Source organism: Puma concolor, chromosome B4 (assembly GCF_028749965.1).
Source record: "Puma concolor isolate L17-30 chromosome B4, mPumCon1.1.hap2, whole genome shotgun sequence".
NCBI lineage: Eukaryota > Metazoa > Chordata > Mammalia > Carnivora > Felidae > Puma > Puma concolor.
This window is the reverse complement of record NC_141673.1, coordinates 91,359,639-91,381,310: the sequence shown is the minus strand read 5'-3', so window position 1 is coordinate 91,381,310 and position 21,672 is coordinate 91,359,639. Positions and strand designations below refer to the sequence as shown.

The window sequence follows — 21,672 nt, the reverse complement described above, 5'->3', positions numbered from 1 at the left end:
TTTGGATACTCCCTATATCACTTACTTCTTTTGCAACTCATACCCATCCATGTTTTAGTTATGTCTTAGGAGTTAATTTATATCTGACTTTTCTGTTATCATTCTGAACAGCAATTTCTTCCTAATTAATTTTCTGTAACAAAAATTTGTATGCCATTATTTGATTCTCATAATGTTAAGACCACGTGTAGTTAAGTATACCTTACTTCCCCAATGAAATTGTATGTGCCTCTGAAGCTAGGGATTCCTTCGCTTCAATCAATGGTTTTCTCACAGTGCCTAAAAATATATTACCCATGGTCAGTAACCAATATTTACGAATATTTGGGTGTTAATTATTCACAGAATATCTATGAAACCACAAGATGATGTATTTATACCAAAATCAAAACTGCATCAAAAAAATCCAAGTGGCTTACCCTTAGAAAGCTATGAGAAATGTGATTCTATTATTTTAAACTGAACTGGACTTCCTCACTAACTTATTCCAAACAGAAACTAATTAAACTTATCTTTATTTTCAAATTTGAAAGGACACTCAGCATTCCTTAATTCCAAAAATATACTCAAATATGTAAAAACATGAAAAGAAGAAATAGATTAAGCAGTCATTAATTTAGTTCAAGAAGTGGTGACAATTATACATTTTTAATTCTTTTGCTTTTGCTTTAAGTATCTTTCTTTTAAAATGCATCCACATCTTAGGAAAACATCTGTAGATATTTTAATTGTATTTTTATACCCTGGACTTGTGTCTAAAGATGCTCTTTTAGTGGCTTCACTTAGCTACCTATAGGTCACATTCTGGTTGTTTATATGACGTCTTAAAATTATGTTGCTTATTCATTTTTGTATTTGTTTAGCATCTGTTCTTTCCTCACTATAATGTAAACTACATGGCCAAGAATTTTGGTCATCATGATCACCACAGTGTCTTGGCCACTTCTGTGCTGCCATGTTTTGGACACCACCACATTAACAGCTCTATGTAGGTGGTTAGGATCTATCTTTTGAATAAATAAATAAATACTTGCATAAACTAGAACAAGTCACTTTTACTCTTCTGGCCTAAACCATTGCATTTCTAAATATAGAAAAGTTTATTCCAGTATGTTTTAACCATGTTTTTCTTCAAACCACAAAGTTCCCTTCAAGTTTTTTGGCGTGTGAAAGGAGAGAATAAAACCAACAGTGGTCTAGTGCCTTTCTCATGCTCAATTAGGCAAATCTTTTTTATCTGTTTTTCTAATGGGGTTGGGAGTGGGAGAAAGAAGGTGCTTCTAAATAAAATTTTGTTTAAAAAAAAATAGGGGCGCCTGCGTGGCTCAGTTGGTAGAGTGTCCGACTTCGGCTCAGGTCATGATCTCACAGCTCTTGAGTTTGAGCCTCACGTCGGGCTCTGTGCTGACAGCTCAGAGCCTGGAGCCTGCTTCGGATTCTGTGTCTCCCTCGCTCCCTGCCCCTAACCCACTCGCATTCTGTCTCTGTCTCTCTCAAAAATAAATAAACATTTAAAAATATAAATAAAAATAATAAAAAATAATAAAAATATATACTATTTTTACAATTAAAAAAGAACTTCTAAATAACATTAGTTCTATGAATCTTAGTCTTATGAATAGTCTTAGTCTATGAATAGTCTTAACTCCTATTTTATAGCTTATCTTTCTGGGTTATTTTTCATTGGGCAAACACTGAAAGAAATAATTATTCTCTCCACTACTGTGCAAACTTAACATGGAAGTAATTAATTAACACATGTCTCATGAAAAAACAAATTGCGTTGTGTTTCTGGGCCAGCCAGCCATTTATATGGTATAGAGGTTTACAATGTCGATATCCATCTTCTGCTTATGACTGCTGCTCTTTTGCCTGCTCAACCTGTTCAGATTAAATATTAAAAACAACAAGCCCAGCTCTATGGGTCAAGTACAAATGATATATGTAGAGCAACTATTCAGTGTATGTTGAAAAACTAAGAAAAATACTCAGATATATTCAGTCTTATCAGTAATAATAATGATCACTTTAGAGTGCTTGCTGAATCAATTACCATATGTTCTTACATCAGTGCCTTGATTTCAATCATTGCTGTTATTATTACTGTACATTTGTTTTGTTTGTTAGTGTAGTGGTTGTTTTGCCAGTGGTTTAGACAATGACCTGACACAAACTGAAGATACTGAACTTGAATATCCTTGAAGCCAGACTTGTCTTGAACAGTGGAGAAAGCTTCACCATTCTTCTTCATTGTTTTTAATAAATTGAACTTGTTGGCTAAATACCATTCAAATAAGAAATACCTTTAAGTTAGCAGTTATTCTGATTGAGAAAACTTTAGATTTCCCATTCAGTCATGTATAGAGAAACACATTGTGTGTGTTCATAAAATGAGCCACACTGTAACCAAAAATACTTATGACATCTAAAGAAAACTGCATATATCTAGGAATGGCAAGAACAACTACTATTATTATTGAGCTGATATTAATGTCAGATTTTCATTAGGTACTTTCCTAAATTATATCATTTAATCCTCACAGCAATTATTAGATACTGTTAAGGCTCAGAGAAATTAAGTCAGAAGTGAAAAGTCACAGAGCAATTAAGTGGATCAGTCATGTTACAAACTCAGATACATCTGACTCCTGAGCCTTTGCCTACATTTCAAGGCCTTCAAACTGAAAGAAACACTTCACTGATTACCAATGGTATGACCAATCCAAGAGAGAGAGAAATGAGACCATAAATGAGGTGATCTGAATCAGAATTTGCCATGCAAATCTCTTGCTGGATTCTTTGTCTATATACACCTTTCCAGACTTCTTAGAAAGAAAACAAGAAATATTCATCAATAACATACCCTCTTAGTATCCTATTTTCCTTATTTGTCAAAATAAAAAATCATTACACTGTAATCAGAAAAACCATTAAAATAGATCATATATTTTGTTCTGTTGCTAATTGAAATAAAGGGGAACAGAAAAAAGTTAAAGAATAAAAATAAGAAAGTGAGGAGTTAAGAATTATTAAATTTGTCTAATGTAAAATACTAATACAGAGGAAAATACTATTTTAGGGAAGAACTTCCTTCAAAGACAGAGCATGTAAATATTATTTGGTTCATAATTCAAATTAATAATTTTCTTTCAAATTCTGACTAGTAGTAAATGCCATTTTCTAAGAAACGTGAACAGTAAACTACTTTTTTTAAAACTGTGTGTCAGAAAAGAAAGAAAGAAAGAAAGAAAGAAAGAAAGAAAGAAAGAAAGAAAGAAAATCACTAACCAATTAATTCCAAAGCAATTTCAGTTATCTGACCTTTGAGTGCTATCTTCCAACCTCCACTGATGATTTCAGAGACAAAAAAAGAGTGTCATTAAAGTAAGGCTCTTGAAACTTTTCTTAAAAGATCATTATGAAGGGAGAGTCCCATAAAGGACTAAATGATTTGGTGGCTCAAAATGGAAAAGTCTGGTTTCTAAAGAGGACCTAAAACAAAAATAACAATTGAAATAATAGATTGTTATAGGCTATTTTAATTTTGATAGATATACCTTTAACTGGTCATTTCTTAAATAGGACTAGATTTTAGAGTCTGACTCTTTTTTTAACCAATATTATTGGTAGCAGAGTCTAAGCGTCTTACAAACAAGCTTTTGAAAATCCTTTGCAAACAAATGCTCTGATTACTTACCTAAATCAATCTGCTCTCCCACACAGACACACTCCCTCACAAACAGACATCACTTATTTCTTAACACTTATAATATTTTTTCCCTCTGAGATGCAAGAAATTCCAATTCTACAATAATATGGTTTATCTGATGGAAAAAAGCTTCTCTTCAAATTGCCTAACATTTAGCTAATTTGCCAGTGATGGACTTTCCATCGACCATCCTCCACTAAATTCATTTAATTAAACAATTATTTTTTCTTATTAAAAATCCCTCCAATATTTTTTCCCCATGATCTGAGTCCTCAAATCAAAATGTGATGGAGCATCTCCAGTAACCTCTTGGAATGTTTCAAAGTTTGCAAAGAATTAATGTGTAGGTTAACAAATATATATTAAATATCTGCATATATATGTATAGTATTAATTTTTTGGACAGTAGAGAAAACAGCATGTGAAAATATAGTTTAATAAGATTTTATAATTCCAGAATAATTAATAAATTAGTTTGAGTTCATATGCTAAAATTTTAATCAAGAAATAGAAGAATCCAATTTTAGGAAAACCAGATGTATTTACTTAGTAGTCAATTCATTTATTCAACAAATTGACTGCTTACTCTTGCCACAATCAGAAGAAGCCCTTAAAGAATTTAGTGTCAAATAGGGATGAGATTAAAACAAAACAAAACAATTAAAGCACAATCTTAAAAACCACAATAAACCAAGTTTTAAAAGAATAATGGATACAGGTAAGTACTTCACCTTCACAAAGGGGATTCTGCACACCTATGCAGGAAAGACTTTTTGGAAAATGTGTTAATTAAGTAGAACATTAGGGGATAAACAGATGTTGGCATACTGAAATATAATTTTAGACACAGAGGATGAGATGATGCAAAAGCATTGTAGCCTGAGAAGGCAGAGAAGATGCCAGTTATTATAAGTAGTACTTTACATTTGGAATGGAAGCACATGAACAGGACTTTAAGATGTAAAGAAATTAACTCATGAGTGCCCTTCAAGTTACACTAGTACTTTCTATTTTATCCTAAAGGCTATATGGATTATAACTACAAGAACAGGACTTCACTTGACTAAGTAAAAGGGACTAATTTGAGGGAGAAAAACATTAAGATGCATATGGTAGAAAAATCAAGTACCAGAAGATTCCAGTAATACCTTCAAGAAATTAAGGCTTCAATTAAATTCTGTCAGTGGGAACAGAGAGAAGAAATTAGATCTGAGAGCTATTTAGATGGTGAACATGTTAAGACATGGTAACAATTTTGAGGTGTACAAAGGTGAGAGAAGAATCACGAATGACTGCTTCATTTTTAGTTAGGGTGATGGAAAGCTGGTGATTCTATTCATGGAGGTAATTCAGGTGAAAAAGAAGGTCTTGGGGGGAATGATAATGAAATTAGTCATGTTGAAGTTGAAATGCCTTAGGAAAATTTAAGAGTGTTATCTTATAGAGAGATGAACATGTAGGTCTGGATTGCAAAAAAACAAAAGAGTTCCAGGTTGGAAACTGCATTAGTCAGCTAGGGCTGCCATAACAGAATTACTCAGACTTGGTGGTCAAAACAATAAAAATGTATTTTCACACAGTTCTGAATCCTGAAAGTTTAAAATCAAGGTGCCAGTAGGATTGCTTTCTGTTGAGACCTCCTTCCTGGCTTGCAGACAACTGCCTTCTTGATGGGTTCTCACATGACCTTTTCTTCTGTGCATATGCTCACCTGGTCTCTCTTCCTCTTCTTATATGGACACCAGTTCTATTGGATTAGGTTCCCACCTTTGGAACTTCACTTAATCTTAAATACCTCCTTGAAGGCCTTTCTTTAAATACAGATACCCTGGGGGTGAGGACTTTAACATGTGAATTTTAGGAGTCACAATTCGGACCATAACAGAAACATAGATTTGATGACAGGACAGACATTATTATCATCATGTTACAAATGGAGAGACTGAGGTCGGAGACTGCTAAGTCACTTGTGCAGTGATGTAGAGAACATTGGAAATGGAATATGCTTAGTCCTCTTTTTATATGCATATGATATAGTGGACAGGACACTTATCCCTGCCTGGCAAGTTTAATCCGTACAAGAACAATGATAACATCATCACATAAATCAACAGAAAAATAGGTAGGTTGTGGAGGCCTTATAGAACACTACTAAGTCTTTATTGAATTTCCCAAAGGAATAGGATTAAATGGTACTAGCTGACTTCAGGGCACATGCTGTTTCATGACAGTGAGCAAGAATGTCCCAGAAATTTTCTCAGGACATCAAACACGGCTCCAAATCTTACGGATAACATCCCAGGGAACTTTTAATATCCTCACAGAATAAACCACACTATTTGTGACTCAAGAATGAAGGGTGAAGCAGCTGCCCCAGCGGTGATTTGAAACTAAGGTTCCAGGGAAACTAGGTATTTCAAAGCTAGCTTTGCCTTACACCTATAAACCTGCCCCTCCGGCTGTGTTCAAACACATGAATTGTTCACTGCACAATATGATGATTATCCAGCTTTCATGAGAGGGCTGTGAAAGAACAAAAAGCTAAGGGGTAAAGAGGATTTTTATTGTTAGGCTACTATTCTTATGAAACATTCATATAGCAAAGGAATTGCCTTGCTGTTAAAAGAAATTTTAAGAAAACTTTATGAAAAAGATGCTTATACTGCCTTTAAAGTAACTGTATATGTAGTCAGGGGGAAAAAAAAGAAGAAAAGAGCTGAGTTAGGAACTCAATTCAGAACCATATTTTCTAAGAGTAAGTAATGGAAAATGTAGACATCTATTGGACTAATTTAAAATTCCAGGAGCATGGATTTCAGCATTAATTATGTGTCAAGCAGGATTTATTTTATTACAGCACATGTGCTGGTGTTAGTGACACCCCATTTCTCTTTTGCCAAAACTTAAAATAATTTGGAACTACAGGCCCAATTAAGGTGGGTAGCTCAAGGTACATCTGTTTTGTGTGCACAGTTCATCTGAATTCTTAGATTCCCAAATGCAATCAGGGTGTCACTTTCAACTTACCATCTTCTCTCTCTCCTCCCAGCCCCACCCAGCAGTAGTCTAAGTAAACCACAGGAGGCCAGATCCTTAGAAACTGTGGTGTTGGTCTCACTTTCTAAAGTGAGGAAGGATGGAGAAGAGGTGAGTCAGGTGTGTGATTTGGCATTGTCCACATGTAAAATAAAGCCCACATACTCTGTTCTTTTTGTAGGCTAGGCAAGAGAAAGAAAAGTATTCCTGCTTATAAATATTTCACACAAAAATATATCTATGTTAACAAACTTTTCTTTAAAGTTTCCAAAAAAAAGTTAAAAATAGGAAAATATCATTGGATTTTTTGGTGGAGAGGGAATTTATAGGTAGCAGGACAAATGAAGAACTTTGAGAAGAAAGAAAGCAATCTGGAGAGCATGAGACTTCTGAGGGTTAGAAAACAGGAAGCCAGACAAAGAGATTAAAATGGCAGGAAATGATTCCTAGATGTGTATTAGTTTCAGGCTAAATCATTAGCTGGTACCTGTGTCAGGATGTCAGGAGGTGGTATAGCACAGTGGTAAAGAACCAAGGCCTTGGAGCCAGATAAACTTAAATTTGAATCCCTGGTACACTGATTGGGTGACTGTGCAAAGTACTTGACCTCTATAAACCATAATATCTTTGTGAGACGGAAGGAGTCGTTACCTGTGGCAAATATGAAGATTACCAAACACAGCTATGTAGAATGCTTGAAAAATGACTGGCATAGAGTAAATGCTTGATAAATTCATCAGGGATTAAAATATAGAGCCCTGTAGCTGGAAGGTAGCTTACTAAACCTCATCAATTCCAACTTTTACAGACTAGGAAAGTGAAGGACTAATGCATTAAGTTTCTTGCCAGAGGTAATGCAAGCAGAAAATTGTCTTCCAAATCATGTTTTAATGGTTGTTAGGACACTATGTTAATCAGCTCAAGTTGCAATAAAAAAAAAGTAACATAGACCGTGCTTTCAATAACAGGAATTTGTTTCTTACAATTCTGGAGGTTGGGGAATCCTAAATCAAGGTGCTAGCCAATTCCATTTTCCCATAAGGACTGTCTTCCCAGTGTATAGATTGACGCTGTATGCCTTCTTGCTCTGTCCTCACATGGCAGAGAGAACAGAGAACTCCAGTCTTTTTTTTTAAAAACGTTTATTCATTTTTTGACAGAGACAGACCGTGAATGGGAGAGGGGCAGAGAGAGAGGGAGACACAGAATCCAAAGCAGGCTCCAGGCTCTGAACTGACAGCACAGAGCCCGACGTGGGGCTCGAACTCACGGACTGTGAGATCATGACCTGAGCCAAAGTCGGACGCCCAACTGACTGAGCCACCCAGGTGTCCCAGAACTCCAGTCTTTTATTCTTCTTTTCAGGGTATTAATCCCATTAGGTGGGTCCCACTCTTATGACTTCATTTAAAACTAACCACCTTCCAAAGGTCCCACCTCCAAATATCATACTGGGTGTTAGGGCTTCAGTATATATATTTGGGGGTGTGGGGACATAAACATTAAGTCATTCATCCGTAACAGACACAGAATATGGTACTACGGAAAGAGCCTGAAGCAGTGGTTTAGGAACTCTGGGTTTAGTCATAGTATCTTAGGCAAGTTCCTTAATCTTTCAGTTTTCTCACCTAATAAATGTAAAAGGTGGGAGATATTATCTCAAAATATCATTCAGCCCCATGCTCAAGTGATATTATTCTCCGAGTATATGAGTATAATTTACAGTGAGAGATAATAGGTTTGACTAGGATAAGAAGGACAAGGAATAATTAGGTGCCTGGCACAACAGGACAAGAAGAGAGAGCAGGACTAGGTAGAGTTTTCAGCAAAGAAAGAGCAGCAGGAGTACAAAGATTCTCGGGGATCAGGGAAAGGAGAAAACCAGAATGTGAGAAAAGAGAGATGCAATTCAGGAAGGTCTCATGGATAGCTATCTCTTGTGAAGGGTGTCCAGGGCTAAAATTCAATCTGTTTGGTTTTGTTTTCTTTTGTTTTAGAATTAATAAGTGTATATGGAGTGAAATGGTGGGGGCTGAGAAAGATCACTAACAGTTATTCACAGCTTAATCCTTAATTTAGAAGAGTGATTTGAAAAAAAAATAACTTCTACGAAAGCAGTAAGTGTATGTTGGAATGGAGAAGTACAGAGTTTTGGCTTTTAAGTCACATTATTCAGAATATTTAATGTGTAAACATGTGAATACATGTTAGTGGATCAGCAAGACGAGTGGAAAGGGCTCTGATTCCTTCCTATAGATTCAGAAATCTATTCAGGGGAGCTTATCTGCTCAGCATAGTTTGTCTTTTTCCCCTTCATAGCTTCCAGCTGATCCTAAGAGGACATCACTGCTGTATAACAGGAATCCTGATGAGGGTGTTCACACAAACTGAGTACCATCCGTGGCTAATTTTCCCTTGGGGAAAAAAATGCCATTTAAGTTTATAATTAAATGTGTGCCTGATCATATCTGTTAAAGATTTTACCTAAATATGATGATAAGCTACCAATTTTAATAGTAAGTGCATACCTCTGTATCCACATATATACAGTATTAATATCCCGTTGTTGCAATTATGACTTCTTGAAAACAAGTTTGTGTATAGCAATAATCGTCCACAAATAAATGGGCATTGCCTTTACAGAAGTGGCAAGGGAAGAAAAAGACAAATCTCAGCCAACCCTCTTCAGAGTTTTGAGGTAAAATCCCCTCAGTTCTTTTCTGCATTTGGAGGCTTTTTCTCTCATGCAGTGCCATCAGTGCATTTCCTGAAACTGTATTTCTTCTTATACTAACTTAGGTTTTTAAGTCTTATTGTTTTCTTTAAACTGACTGAACTTGGTAGTCTCCAATAAAAGTTTTTATTATTTTTAAAGTACTACCTTTGCTCTTTCACATTTTCCCAATTAAAACCAAAGTAGATTCCACAGTTTCCTGCTTACTTTTAGATCAAAAACTCCCACTAGTTTTGTCCATTTTAAAACTTCATCTCTTCTCCAATTTGACACACTCCTCCTCCCTATTCTCCAGCACCAGCCAAGTTTTAGTTTGGGAGACTTGCAGTGGGTAGAGAATATGATCTGATATTCCACTCCTCTTCACTCTCCTTTCTGGTTCTTACTTCTCTTGACTTGGGAGTAGAGAAAAAAGAAAGAAAAGCGACGCTCACACTTGTACAAACAATTGCAATCCTCCGTCTGAGGTCTCTGATTTTCCATCAAGGCCCTGTGTGGGTTCACTGGGAAAGTAAGCTACCTCATGTGGATGAGTTCTTTGGGCAGTCTTACAGGAGCATCCCGTAAGGATATCTGGCCTTGGATCAACCCCTTTCTACATATGGATCACATATAATTACCTTCCATGTGTTTATTTGAACCTTGAGAAACTTGCACATCCTTGCTTCGCCAAACAGTTGAGGTGCGGGAGTGTGGGCTGCTCCTTTCCTATCCTTTCTCTCCATCCTGCCCTAGCATTTTCTTCCTATTCACATAAGCCCAGGGGAAATCAGTAAACCCTCCTTCAGAACAGAAATCTAACCTGGGAATGAGGCAACACACTCTCCCATTCTGGCACACAGCTGAATAAATGGCTCTTTGGGCTTTCCTCTTTGGACTTTGCAGAAAGAAGTGGGCATAGTCTGTTCCTCGCTAAGCTGATGACTCATGACTCTCAAACATGCTGATATGGGTACTTTCTGGTCCAAAGCCATCGGTCCCCTGCCTCTTCAGCCATTCTACTCTTACAGCTATTAGCATTAGAGCAGAGCTCCTAGTTTTCCAGAGCAGCTACATTTACTGCCTCCCTCACTGCCTTAAGCCATCAGGCCCTTTGTCTAGTTCTGTGTTTTGTAAGTCCTAAAAAAAAAATCTTGCCAGTCCCCTAGTCCACTCATTAGTACATTTTTACTCAGAAAGAATCTCCTACTAGGTACTCAAACACTTGGCTAGACAAAGCAACAGATGGTACATAGGCCTATTCACACTTTTAAATGGGTCAAAAAGTATGTTAGTAGTAATAAAACAACACAATGTCAGCAGTGTAACAGAATATATATGCCCAAATGAGCCAGATCAAATCATTTTTTAAATCCTTTAGGGGCTTTTTATGGTCCATAAAAGAAAACCATTTTTATTACTTTAATAGTTTTTTTTTTTTAATCTGAAATAGTATACTCAAATTGATCACTCATCTAATTCACCAGACTTGGCTCCAGATGACTATTGTTCATTTTCAGTAATTAGATATGCCCCAAAATATCCCCAGGCTAACACTGTGGATGTGTAAAAAATATGCTGTATATTCTAAAGGCAATCCAAACAAATAAATAAAAACAAAAGCAAAGAAAATGGAAAAAGAAAGTATGAAAATTGGGCATATTCATTAGTTTTTACTACAGCCACAAATAGCTCCCAAATTTCAGTGGCTTACAACAACAAAGATTTATTTCTTACTCATGCAGTACATTGGCTGCAGACTTGCTCTAGTCCTGCTTGGCTCGGCTCCACTGGACTCCACACAGCAATGCTTAGCTCTGCTTTATATTGTCTTGTCACTCCAGGACTGGAGGAACAGCCCCCAACTGGAATACACTGTTTGCATAGCAGAAAGCAGAAAAGTATAAGCCGCCAAACCAATCCATAATAGCATATTTAAAGCATCTGTATAGACACGGATATACATTTCATTACTCACATCCTATTGGCCAAAGCAAGTCACAGGACCAACCCTGACAACAGGCAGAAAAGTAAACTCTGCCTACGGGAAGGCACTGGAAGTCACACATGGAGATGTATAATCTCCTTCAGAGGAGAAAGCAGAGAGTTGGAAGCAATAATCAAATCTACTATATAGTGAGAACACAACGGGACATCATTAGTGTGCACATATAACACTTCAAAGAGAACACTTTTGAGGTGGTAATAAATATTACATATATAAATTACATATGGGGATACAATTTAGTCAGCTACATACTTTATGGGTCCCTTCCGTATATTTAAGTGTTCTAAAAACGTATACAATCTCTACAGTATGGATGTCATTACTGTGTGTGCTCTCTCTCTCAAAGTAAATAAATAAACATTTTAAAATAAGAATTGTTACAAAATGGTTTATTGACAGATATTGCCAAATAACTATTGAATGGAAATCACATTTCTGTAGATTTTGCCAATATAATGCTCCTTATATGCAAAACTCAATGAAAGTTAAATTTCTGAAAAAGCAAATCAATATTCTAAGAATATACTAGTCACAGGAAATGATTGTCTTGTAAGGACTAAAAATGTGTCAAGTTCCTCAGTTTGGGAATATATTAAATAAATCTCTTAAACACTAGGAAGTAAAAGTTGTAAAGACTAAAGAGATACGTGCTTTTTACTTCTTTTTAAAAAGGGATTATTGGGGTGCCTGGGTGGCGCAGTCGGTTAAGCGTCCGACTTCAACCAGGTCACGATCTCGCGGTCCCTGAGTTCGAGCCCCGCGTCAGGCTCTGGGCTGATGGCTCAGAGCCTGGAGCCTGTTTCCGATTCTGTGTCTCCCTCTCTCTCTGCCCCTACCCCGTTCATGCTCTGTCTCTCTCTGTCCCAAAAATAAATAAACGTTAAAAAAAAAAAATTTTAAAAAGGGATTATTGTTTGTATTTCTTCTTTTTTTTAATGTTTATTTGTTTTTGAGTGAGAGAGAGAGCGCCCATGCAGGAACTGGGGAGGGGCAGAGAGACAGGGAGACAGAGGATCTGAAGCAGGCTCAGTACTGACAGCAGAGAGCCCGATGTGGGGCTCAAACTCACAAACTGTGAGATCATGACCTGAGCTAAAGTCAGACACTTAACCAACAGAACCACCCACATACCCCCATGCTTTTTACTTCTTAATCACACTGTTAAAATCTTAAAATTAATAATTTGTATCAAGTATTGAATATCAGCCTTTATATGTCCCAGGATTTTAAAAACACTTGAAGAAGTCACATTCTAAAATCCTCCTGTGCTCACTAAAAACTGGTCTCCTGAGCCACACACCTTGCATTGTAGCAAGAAATAGAGAAGGAAATGGAAAGGGGAGGTCCTGGAATGACCTGAAATCACTCATCTGCATTGTGTAACTCAGTTCTCTTCTGATTTAGGATGTTGTTCCCCTTTTCACGCATAGTAAATACACAAGCGGGTCAAAATTTAAGGCACCTGTAAAATGTGGAATTCTGTGCTACTGAGACCACAATTAGGAACTGAAGGAAGTTAAGAGGCAAGGAAAGCAGGGATGGTGTGATGACCTGGTTCTGTCCTGCTGGTAGACTGAGAAGTGAGAACTGTCTACTTCGGCTCTCACAGGTCAGCGATCAGAAGCAGCTATGCGCGTGAAGGAATAGAGACAAACTCAATTTCCATGGAAAATCTCACCATCATGCTAACTGGGGTCTGTGAGTGTCTTAGGTCTCTCTGAGTCCACTATGATCCCCTTAATTTAGGCACATACCTTCGTGATATCCTATAACAAATGTACTGGTACCTGGGTTTCCGCCTCTTTCTTGCTCCTACCTCTCATTCTTAACACCGTTAAAACCTTTAATCAGCTAGATTTTATGCTGTCATTTTATGTTGTCATTACTTAGTCTATAAGATATGTATAAAATAGTATCAAATTGAATTATTCCTGGATCTCACAGATATTAGGATAAACAGGTCTCTGACATTAAGATTTACCTCATGGTTTATACACAGTCACATTGAATGCACCTTAGAAGGTTGATCTTTCACCACCAAGTCTTGATATGTTTCAATCCCTTGACCTTGACTTTAAAAACTAAACAAAAATATGGGGCTCCTGGGTGGCTCAGTTGGTTAAGCGTCTAACTCTTGGTTTCAGCTCAGGTCATGATCTCGTGGCTTTGTGCGTTCGAGCCCCACGTTGGGCTCTGTGCTGGCAGTGCAGAGACTGCTTGGGATTCTCTTTCTCCCTCTCTAGCTGCCCTTCCCCCACTTGTGCTGTCCCTATCTCTCTCAGAATAAATAAATAAATTTTAAAAATTTCTTAAATTAAAAAATAAAAAAATAAAAATTAAACAAAAATATATTTGGCATAAGCATACTGCTTCTCTTAGATAATGATGTCTTTTGGAAAAGGTTTCTCTAATGTTCAAGGGAGAGTAGCCAGCTGTTTGCTAGTCTTACGAACAGAGGCAATGGATAAAAACTACAGCATGAGGGGTTTACCACTTCCTATAAAAGCCATTGTTGCAGAACGGTGTAACCCTCTACCTCAAACTGTATATAGTCCAGCTTTCTCTGAAGCGATTTTTCCTGAATGTGCCTACGGACACAGGGATGGACTATGTTACCTGTCATGGTCATCTCCTACACTCCATCACTCCATGATTTCACTTCTGCAATGTGTAAAGACAAACTCTTCATTAGTCAGTCAAAAGCCATAGAGCTTGAACCAGATTTGACCTGGAGAATGTATCATCTTAGCAGGAATGTAGGGTTTGAATGAGGCATATTCTACAAGGAAAATAATCACAGTGGAATACACTGAGTTTGCTTTGCTTTGAAATCTTTTTTAGAGCACAGTCATATTCTCTCTGCAAATCTCCCCTGCTCTATTCTTTTTAAAATTTATTTATTTAAATTCAAGTTAGTTAGCATACAGTGTAGAATTGATTTCAGGAGTAGAATCCAGTGATTTCCCTGATCTGTTTTATTTTGAGCTAGGAATCAAATAACCATAACATATCTAACAGAAAAAAATTAAGAGTATTATGAATGCAAATTATATAATTCTGACAGTACCCTTGACTGCCCCCACCTCTAAACATATGTTTTCAAAAAATTATTTTAGTAGGGGCGCCTGGGTGGCTCAGTTGGTTTAGCATCTGACTGTTGATTTTGGCTCAGGTCATGATCTCATGGCTTCGTGGTATTGGGCCCCACATGGGGCTCTGTGCTGACAGCACGGAGCCTGCTTGAGATTCTCTCTCTCCCTCTCTCTCTCTGCCCCTCCCCTGCTCACATGCACTCTCTCTCTCTCACTCTCAAAATAAATAAACTTAAAAAAATTATTTTAGTAAAAGGCTGACTTCATCTGTACAAAATAACTTCTCCTTTTATCATGTATATAGCAGTTAGGAGATTATAGTTATATTTATATACTATAACTGGTTAAAAATATTTTTAAAACAAGTGATTCACTATTCGAAGTATATGAAAATGCTGGCAAGCATTGGTCAAGATATAGAAACACTCTACCCATCAACTGCCTACCTCACTGAAAGCCAAGTACACTATAAAATGATATATTACCAAAGTCCTCAAAATACTGAGAGAATCTGAGAGATATAAAATTTACATAAGGCATCTTGAAGTTTTACATGTGGATGCTTGCATTTGCAGCTTTCCAATTCACACTCACACAAAACTCATTTTCTTACAGCTTCCAAATAATGACAGATTCCATTTATTACATCTGACATTTTAAAATTTCACCATAAGGGTAAGTATAGGAGAACTATTCATTGTCTAATATTCTTCTTACATTGAAAATAAGCAGTGGATTACATTTTTTCATCAATGCCTCTTTAACCCCTTGAGGGTTTTTTTAAAATGCTTTCCAGAAGTAAATAAGAACTATTATTCCACGTAAAAGCAAAAGAGGTGCTAGACAATAAGTTGGCTTTATAACAATGACAAGAGAGCAAGCTCTTACCTAAAAAAAAAAAAAAAAAAAAAAAAAAAAAAAAAAAAAAAAGTATACTCAATTATATTTTAACTTCAGTATGTAGAAACGGAGAACATAAAACAAATGAAAATAATGTATTAGAGTCTCTATAGCATAATACATATTAGGCAGAGATGCAAAATTAAGAATGCAGAATGAAATTCATCTATATATTTTTCGACTGCTGTGCATTTAATCTTTTTTTTTTTCTTAGTGTTCCATTCCCACAATAACTTTCTTCTAGTTTCTTTAAAGTTAATTTTTCAGAGAAGGAGAAGACTAGAGACCAGTTAAGATTAAAAGAATCAATCAAAGAGAGGTTAACACTCAAAGGTATTAGTTTTTTTATTCTATTTCAGTGGTTTAGGGCATAATAGAAAGTAAAGTTTAAGTATATTAGAATAAGTTTCAAGGCGATAAAAATTGTCACATGGCAGACAGAGTAGTAAAATATTTGTTACCACTCCATTATCTAGCAAAGCATTCTCACTCTTTTATGTTCTATGCCTCCCATGTTCATGACATGCACATGCAGCCAGGCAGTGGCAGAAGTTGGCTGGGGAGGCCATGAAATACAGATGAACTAATGTTGGCTGACTAGTAGGTACATTGTGCTAAGCCCTTTTGAATGCATTAGCTCATTCTGTGTTCTGTACAGCTGTGCATAGTCAGAGTTATTACTTTATTTTATGGATAAAGAAAGAAAATCTCAGCCTAGTTAAGTAACCTAAGTTACTTAGAAGTTGTATAGGACTGAGATTTGAATCCAGAGATGCCTGAAAACAAAAATCATGCTCTTGCCTTTACAATATCTTCCTGCAGATAGTCAAGGGAAGGTACTAGAAGAAAGAGAAATACATAGGTATGTGACAGTGTGGGGGACATGGTCTTTTGAAGAAAAGTAGAAAAACGTAGGTTTTATGGTTGAGTTCCAATATAGTAAAGTCGCTAATAAATACTATTTCTAAAATTCTTTGTCCTTATTTTAATAAGTCAAAAATATGTTCTTAAGTATTTGTTATAGAATTAAAAAGCCTGAAAGAAGAAAAAGTGCATTGTGAACTGAAATGAATAAAAAGCAGGTCTCTTATTGATTCTTCACTCTAGGAATCTCATTAACTATCAGATGGAATTTGATGACTGCCAACGAATAAACAACATTTTCCCCCATTCAAGGCTGTTAAACTGCCCAAACCACCAAATACAGATTAGTCCGAAATGCACTGATTGTTCTTGCTGGAGGTGGTTAAAAAATCAGCTATAGATACAAGAATTCTTTTTCTCTCTTTCCTTCAGGCTGCTAAAGGATGCACAGAATGAAACTTATTTTAAAAGCTGGTATCAGAAACTATTGGCGGCTCTCCAATTCTGTTCAGGAAAAGCCTTGAGTGATGAGTTTTCCAAAGAGAAGAAACTTATTAAAATTCTGGGAGACATTGGGGAAAAAGTCAAGTCTGCCAGTGACCCTCAAAGACAGGTTTGTTGAGAAATTAATCTTCATGTAGTGTTTTCTTTAATCTTTTGTTCAATTAAGTTTTAATTTCATAGCTTAGAAAGTAAATTCCGTGTCTATACTTAGTTCTAAGGTACCCAAATCAATTACTTTAATCAAGATATTTTTTTTCAATTTACAGTCTAAAGTTTATACTCATTAATTATTTTCTGGTGGTAGCAAAAAGTTGAAAGTAAGCTAAATAAACTGGTTTAAAATTATAAAACCTGTCCATCTTTATTTCTTACATTTTAAAGTTCCTCACATAACTTGAGATGCATACTACAGTTAAGTAAGTCTGATACCTTTTTTGACCACTTGCATTAAGTTCCAAAGTGATAGTGACATTATTCTTTCAAATAAATATATTTCTCTCACCTTGACTGGCTGTTTTTATGATAACACTTCTTCACATGAAAATAAGAAAATAAAAAAGAGTTGGAGGAAGCATTTACAAATTTGCACAATTCAAATTACTGCTATTTTTCTCTACTTCTTTTTAAAAGGTACTAATTAGTGTTGTATGGAAGTGTTGAATCACTATATTGTACACCTGAAACTAAGACTACACTGTATGATAACTAACTAGAATTTAAGTTTTTTTAAAAAAGGGTTTTTTTTAAGTTTATTTTTATTTATTTTGAGAGAGAGATAGAGAGCAAGCAGGGAAGGGGCAGAGAGAGAGGGAGAGAGAATCCCAAGCAGAGGCTCCATGCTGTCAGCACAGAGCCCGATGTGGGGCTCAATCTCATGAAATGTGAGATTATGACCTGCACCGAAATGAAGAATTGGATATTTAACCAACCGAAGCACCCAGGTGGCTCTTGAATTATTTTTTAAATTGTTACTGTTTTTCCGCACTTTTTGATAAGGGATACACAATTTTAAAGGTATTGTTTGTGGTTTCAGACCTTCCCACATGTACAGAGAACTATGGAAGGTAGTGAGTCAAGTATCGGAAATATACTCCTTGGCATTTAGTAAACTATCTGTTCAAATACATTGCTATTTCTGACAATTATCAACTGTCTGCATTATCATCTTTTGCCATTATTACTCTTAATATATGTGAATTTGTTTTCTAAAATGTACTATTACTGGGACACCTGGGAGGGTCAGTCAGTTGAGTGTCTGACTCTTGATTTCAGCTCTGGTCATGATCCCTGGATCATGGGATCGAGCCCCATGTTTTGTCAGGTTCCGTGCTATGCATGGAGTCTGCTTGACATACTCTCTCTCTCTCTCTCTCTCTCTCTCTCTCTCTTCCTCTGCCCCCCCTCACTCTCTCTAAAAACTAAAAAAAACTGAAACTAAAACTAAAGAAATAAAATTTACTGTTACTATTAAGTATAAATCTTGAGAGTTACAAACTAAGATTCAAAGAAATTATCAGAAATCGATCATGTTAATCATTACTTGAAGCAGGTATTGCAAGTTGGTAGGCCACAAGTCAAATCCATCCCATCCTGTGTTTTGTTTGAACACAATAGTTCTTTGTTTTGGTTTTGTTTGTAATTGAATTTAAAATCCTGTAGAAAGAGCATGAGCTCTAGTTCCCCATTTTCCCCAACACTCCCTATTGTCTTTAGCTCACTGCCTCCTTGTATATGGCTACATAACCAGTTTGACCCCAAAGCATCCAAGTATGCAGCCCCAGAATTAGAGTTTATTTAATCAATAGAAGAAAATTATAACTTGAAAGAAAATTCAAGTTCTCTACAGTTTCTGAAATGCTTTTTCTAATGATTTTTCACAGGAGGTACTGAAGAAAGAGATTGGCAGACTAGAAGAATTCTTTCAGTGTATAAATACCTGTCACCTTCCTCTGAACCCTGCCCTGTGTATAAGGGGTATTGATCATGATGTAAGTCAGTTTATTTGGTAGATAAACTGAATGTTTTTGTTTTGCATTATTTAGTTCACTGTATGTTTTTTAAAATGGCAAAAACAATTTGTAAATTGTCATTGCAAGTACCTTAAGAAAAAAGCAATCGAATCCCATCCATACTATGTGCTGCATTTGATGCACTGTGTAAGGTTGAGATTGCATTGACCTCATCATAAGATTTGTAGGTTTAGAAATAAACTATCAGTTCAGTAAATAAATAAATAAATAATGATACTTCTCCCTAAATTGATTTCTTAATTTATTCAAAATGGTTGATTTGGTGACCTTATGCAGGCTGGGTTTAATTTCATGCTTATTTAGATTATGTGCATACCCATGCCTAGTATGCTAAGGATATTATTAGCTACAACATCTCAGTTTTTATTTAATTTAAAATTTACTGAAACTCATGGGTCAGTGTGCCATATAATATATTTTGTTATTTTACTTATGCCTGGAGTGACCTTCCTTGCATGAGACACAAATTCGTTTTCTTCTTAAGCCTCTGCCAGTCACACTTTAACTTAGAATCATTCTTTCTCCTTTTTTGCATGAACTTTATTAGCCTCCTCCTCAAAAGTCCAAGACTAGGAAATGCAAATAGAGAAAGGACTGATAAGCAAGACTTAGAAGAAAAGAGGTTAAACTATCACACATGCACAATAAATGTCACTTGACTAAAGTCATATGACAATCAAGGAAACAAATCCAATACTTAGGAGAAAAATTAGGCCATTATTAGCATGAATATAAAAAGTTTTGCCAAGAAGTTGGTACTATTGCCTTTACGACTTTGCTGCTTCACAGACACCTTAGAAACTTTCCTAATATGCTGCACAAGTATATTTTGAAAAATAACAAAATAAGGCATCAAATTTTATAAGTTGATATAAGGTCTATCTGGGCTAAATTCCAAATCATTGCTAATTTTCAAAAATTGTGTAACTTTTTAGTCATTAGCAATATCCACTGATTAATGCTGATAATATAGGGAAATGTGGCATTTCAAAGACATGGTATCTTAAAGGAGAAAGAACAGTATGGATCATTGAGTCCAGATATTATTTTTGTTGTTGTTGTTGCTGCTTTCTTGATTTGTTGTTTAAGGAGGAAAACATATTTTTCAGTTACAATGCCATATTAAGTCTTGGTTTTTTGTATGCCTTGAAGATGTGGGACGTTGGCTCTAATGGGTGGCTACTGAGGATGCCCATGTGAGATGATCAGGCTGAGGGTCACCAGCCCAGGTGACCTAGCACTGCACCTAGCACCACACCTAGCACTGTAATTGGGACCACACTCCTTTTCTTTACTTACCTGCAGACACTTTTCCTGAGTCTGGGAAGTGCACCAAGCAGCTACCTCTTTTCTCCATTTGTTCTGGTCAGCTGTGCCTCACACAAGGCTGGGCACCTATGTATAGAGCAATAAACAGCAGATGTGACCAGGTGACACTCTCTCCTGGGAAACATTTTAGTCTATTCTATAGTCCTGCCAAATAAGGAGGTCTGAAGGAACATACATAGCATCTGAAGGTGTGGTGAATGGGGGAAGGTTTCAATTAGAACCTGTATCAGAAGATCCATACTGGCAAGAGCTTCTAAGAATGTAATGAATATGATAAGACATTTAGAGAGACCTCTCAGACGATGGTTCATTTGAAAATCTACAAAGGAGGGAACCCCTATGAATGTAACAAGCATAGAAAGACCTGTCATCATTGCTCCCATCTCATTCAAGATCAGAGATTCCATAATTAGGAAAACCTTATAAATGTGCTTAATATATAAAAACCTTCACTCAGAGTTCCCTACGCATTGACTCTCAGATAATATCCTCTGGAGAAGACTTATAAATTTTATGAGTGTAGGAGGCCTTCGTTCAGAGTAAAAGCCTTTTCCAACATCAAGTACCTCATACAAGTGAGAAGCATTACAGTTGAAATTAGTGTGGAAAAGCTCACTCAAGAAACCATCTTGACCACCAGAGAATCCATAATGGGAAGAATCTCTGTGAGTATAATGAACATAGTAAGGCTTTCAGTCAGAGCAAATGTCTTATTTGACATCAGAGCCTCTGCACTTGGGAACAAGCACATAAATATAGGCAGTATGGGGGCGCCTGGGTGGCGCAGTCGGTTAAGCGTCCGACTTCAGCCAGGTCACGATCTCGCGGTCCGTGAGTTCGAGCCCCGCGTCAGGCTCTGGGCTGATGGCTCGGAGCCTGGAGCCTGTTTCCGATTCTGTGTCTCCCTCTCTCTCTGCCCCTCCCCCGTTCATGCTCTGTCTCTCTCTGTCCCAAAAAAAAAAATAATAAAATAAAAAAAAAAAAAACGTTGAAAAAAAATATATAGGCAGTATGGAAAAGGCTTCAGTCAGAACTCTCAACGTGTTGGCTATGAGCAAATTCGTACCAGAGAAAAACATTTGGAATACAGCATGATAAGACATTCAATCAGAGTAAATGTCTTATTTTATGTCACTCGACTTCACACAAGCAAAAAACCCTGTAAATATGGAAAATATGCAATCAAGACTCACATCTTGTTGTGTAACAGAGAATTCACATTGGTGAAAAATCCTATGAATGTAATAAGTATGGAAAAATCTTTGGTTATAGCACCAATTTTATGATGTCAGAGAACCCATCTGGGGAGAAACTCTATAAATGCAATGACTATGGGAAAGCCATTTGGGATAGTTCACAGCTTATCATGCATCAGAGAGTTCACACTAGAGAGAAGCTCTATGAATGTAGTGACTATGGGAAAGACTACAGTCAACATTCTATTTTAATCACCATCAGTGAATTACACTGGGGAGAAGCACTCAGGC

At 36.4% G+C, this 21,672-nt stretch overlaps 1 protein-coding gene across 5 annotated transcripts in view; it reads left to right on the top strand.

The window, feature by feature from the left end:
- Positions 1–21,672, top strand: part of PIK3C2G (phosphatidylinositol-4-phosphate 3-kinase catalytic subunit type 2 gamma) — a 539,869-nt gene that overhangs the window by 392,614 nt on the left and 125,583 nt on the right. For all 5 annotated transcript variants that reach the window (XM_086713962.1, XM_086713961.1, XM_086713960.1 and 2 more), the window contains 2 exons: positions 16,755–16,935; positions 18,707–18,814. In XM_086713962.1, coding sequence (XP_086570088.1) covers positions 16,755–16,935; positions 18,707–18,814 — 289 coding nt within the window. The remainder of the gene's footprint in view (positions 1–16,754; positions 16,936–18,706; positions 18,815–21,672) is intronic.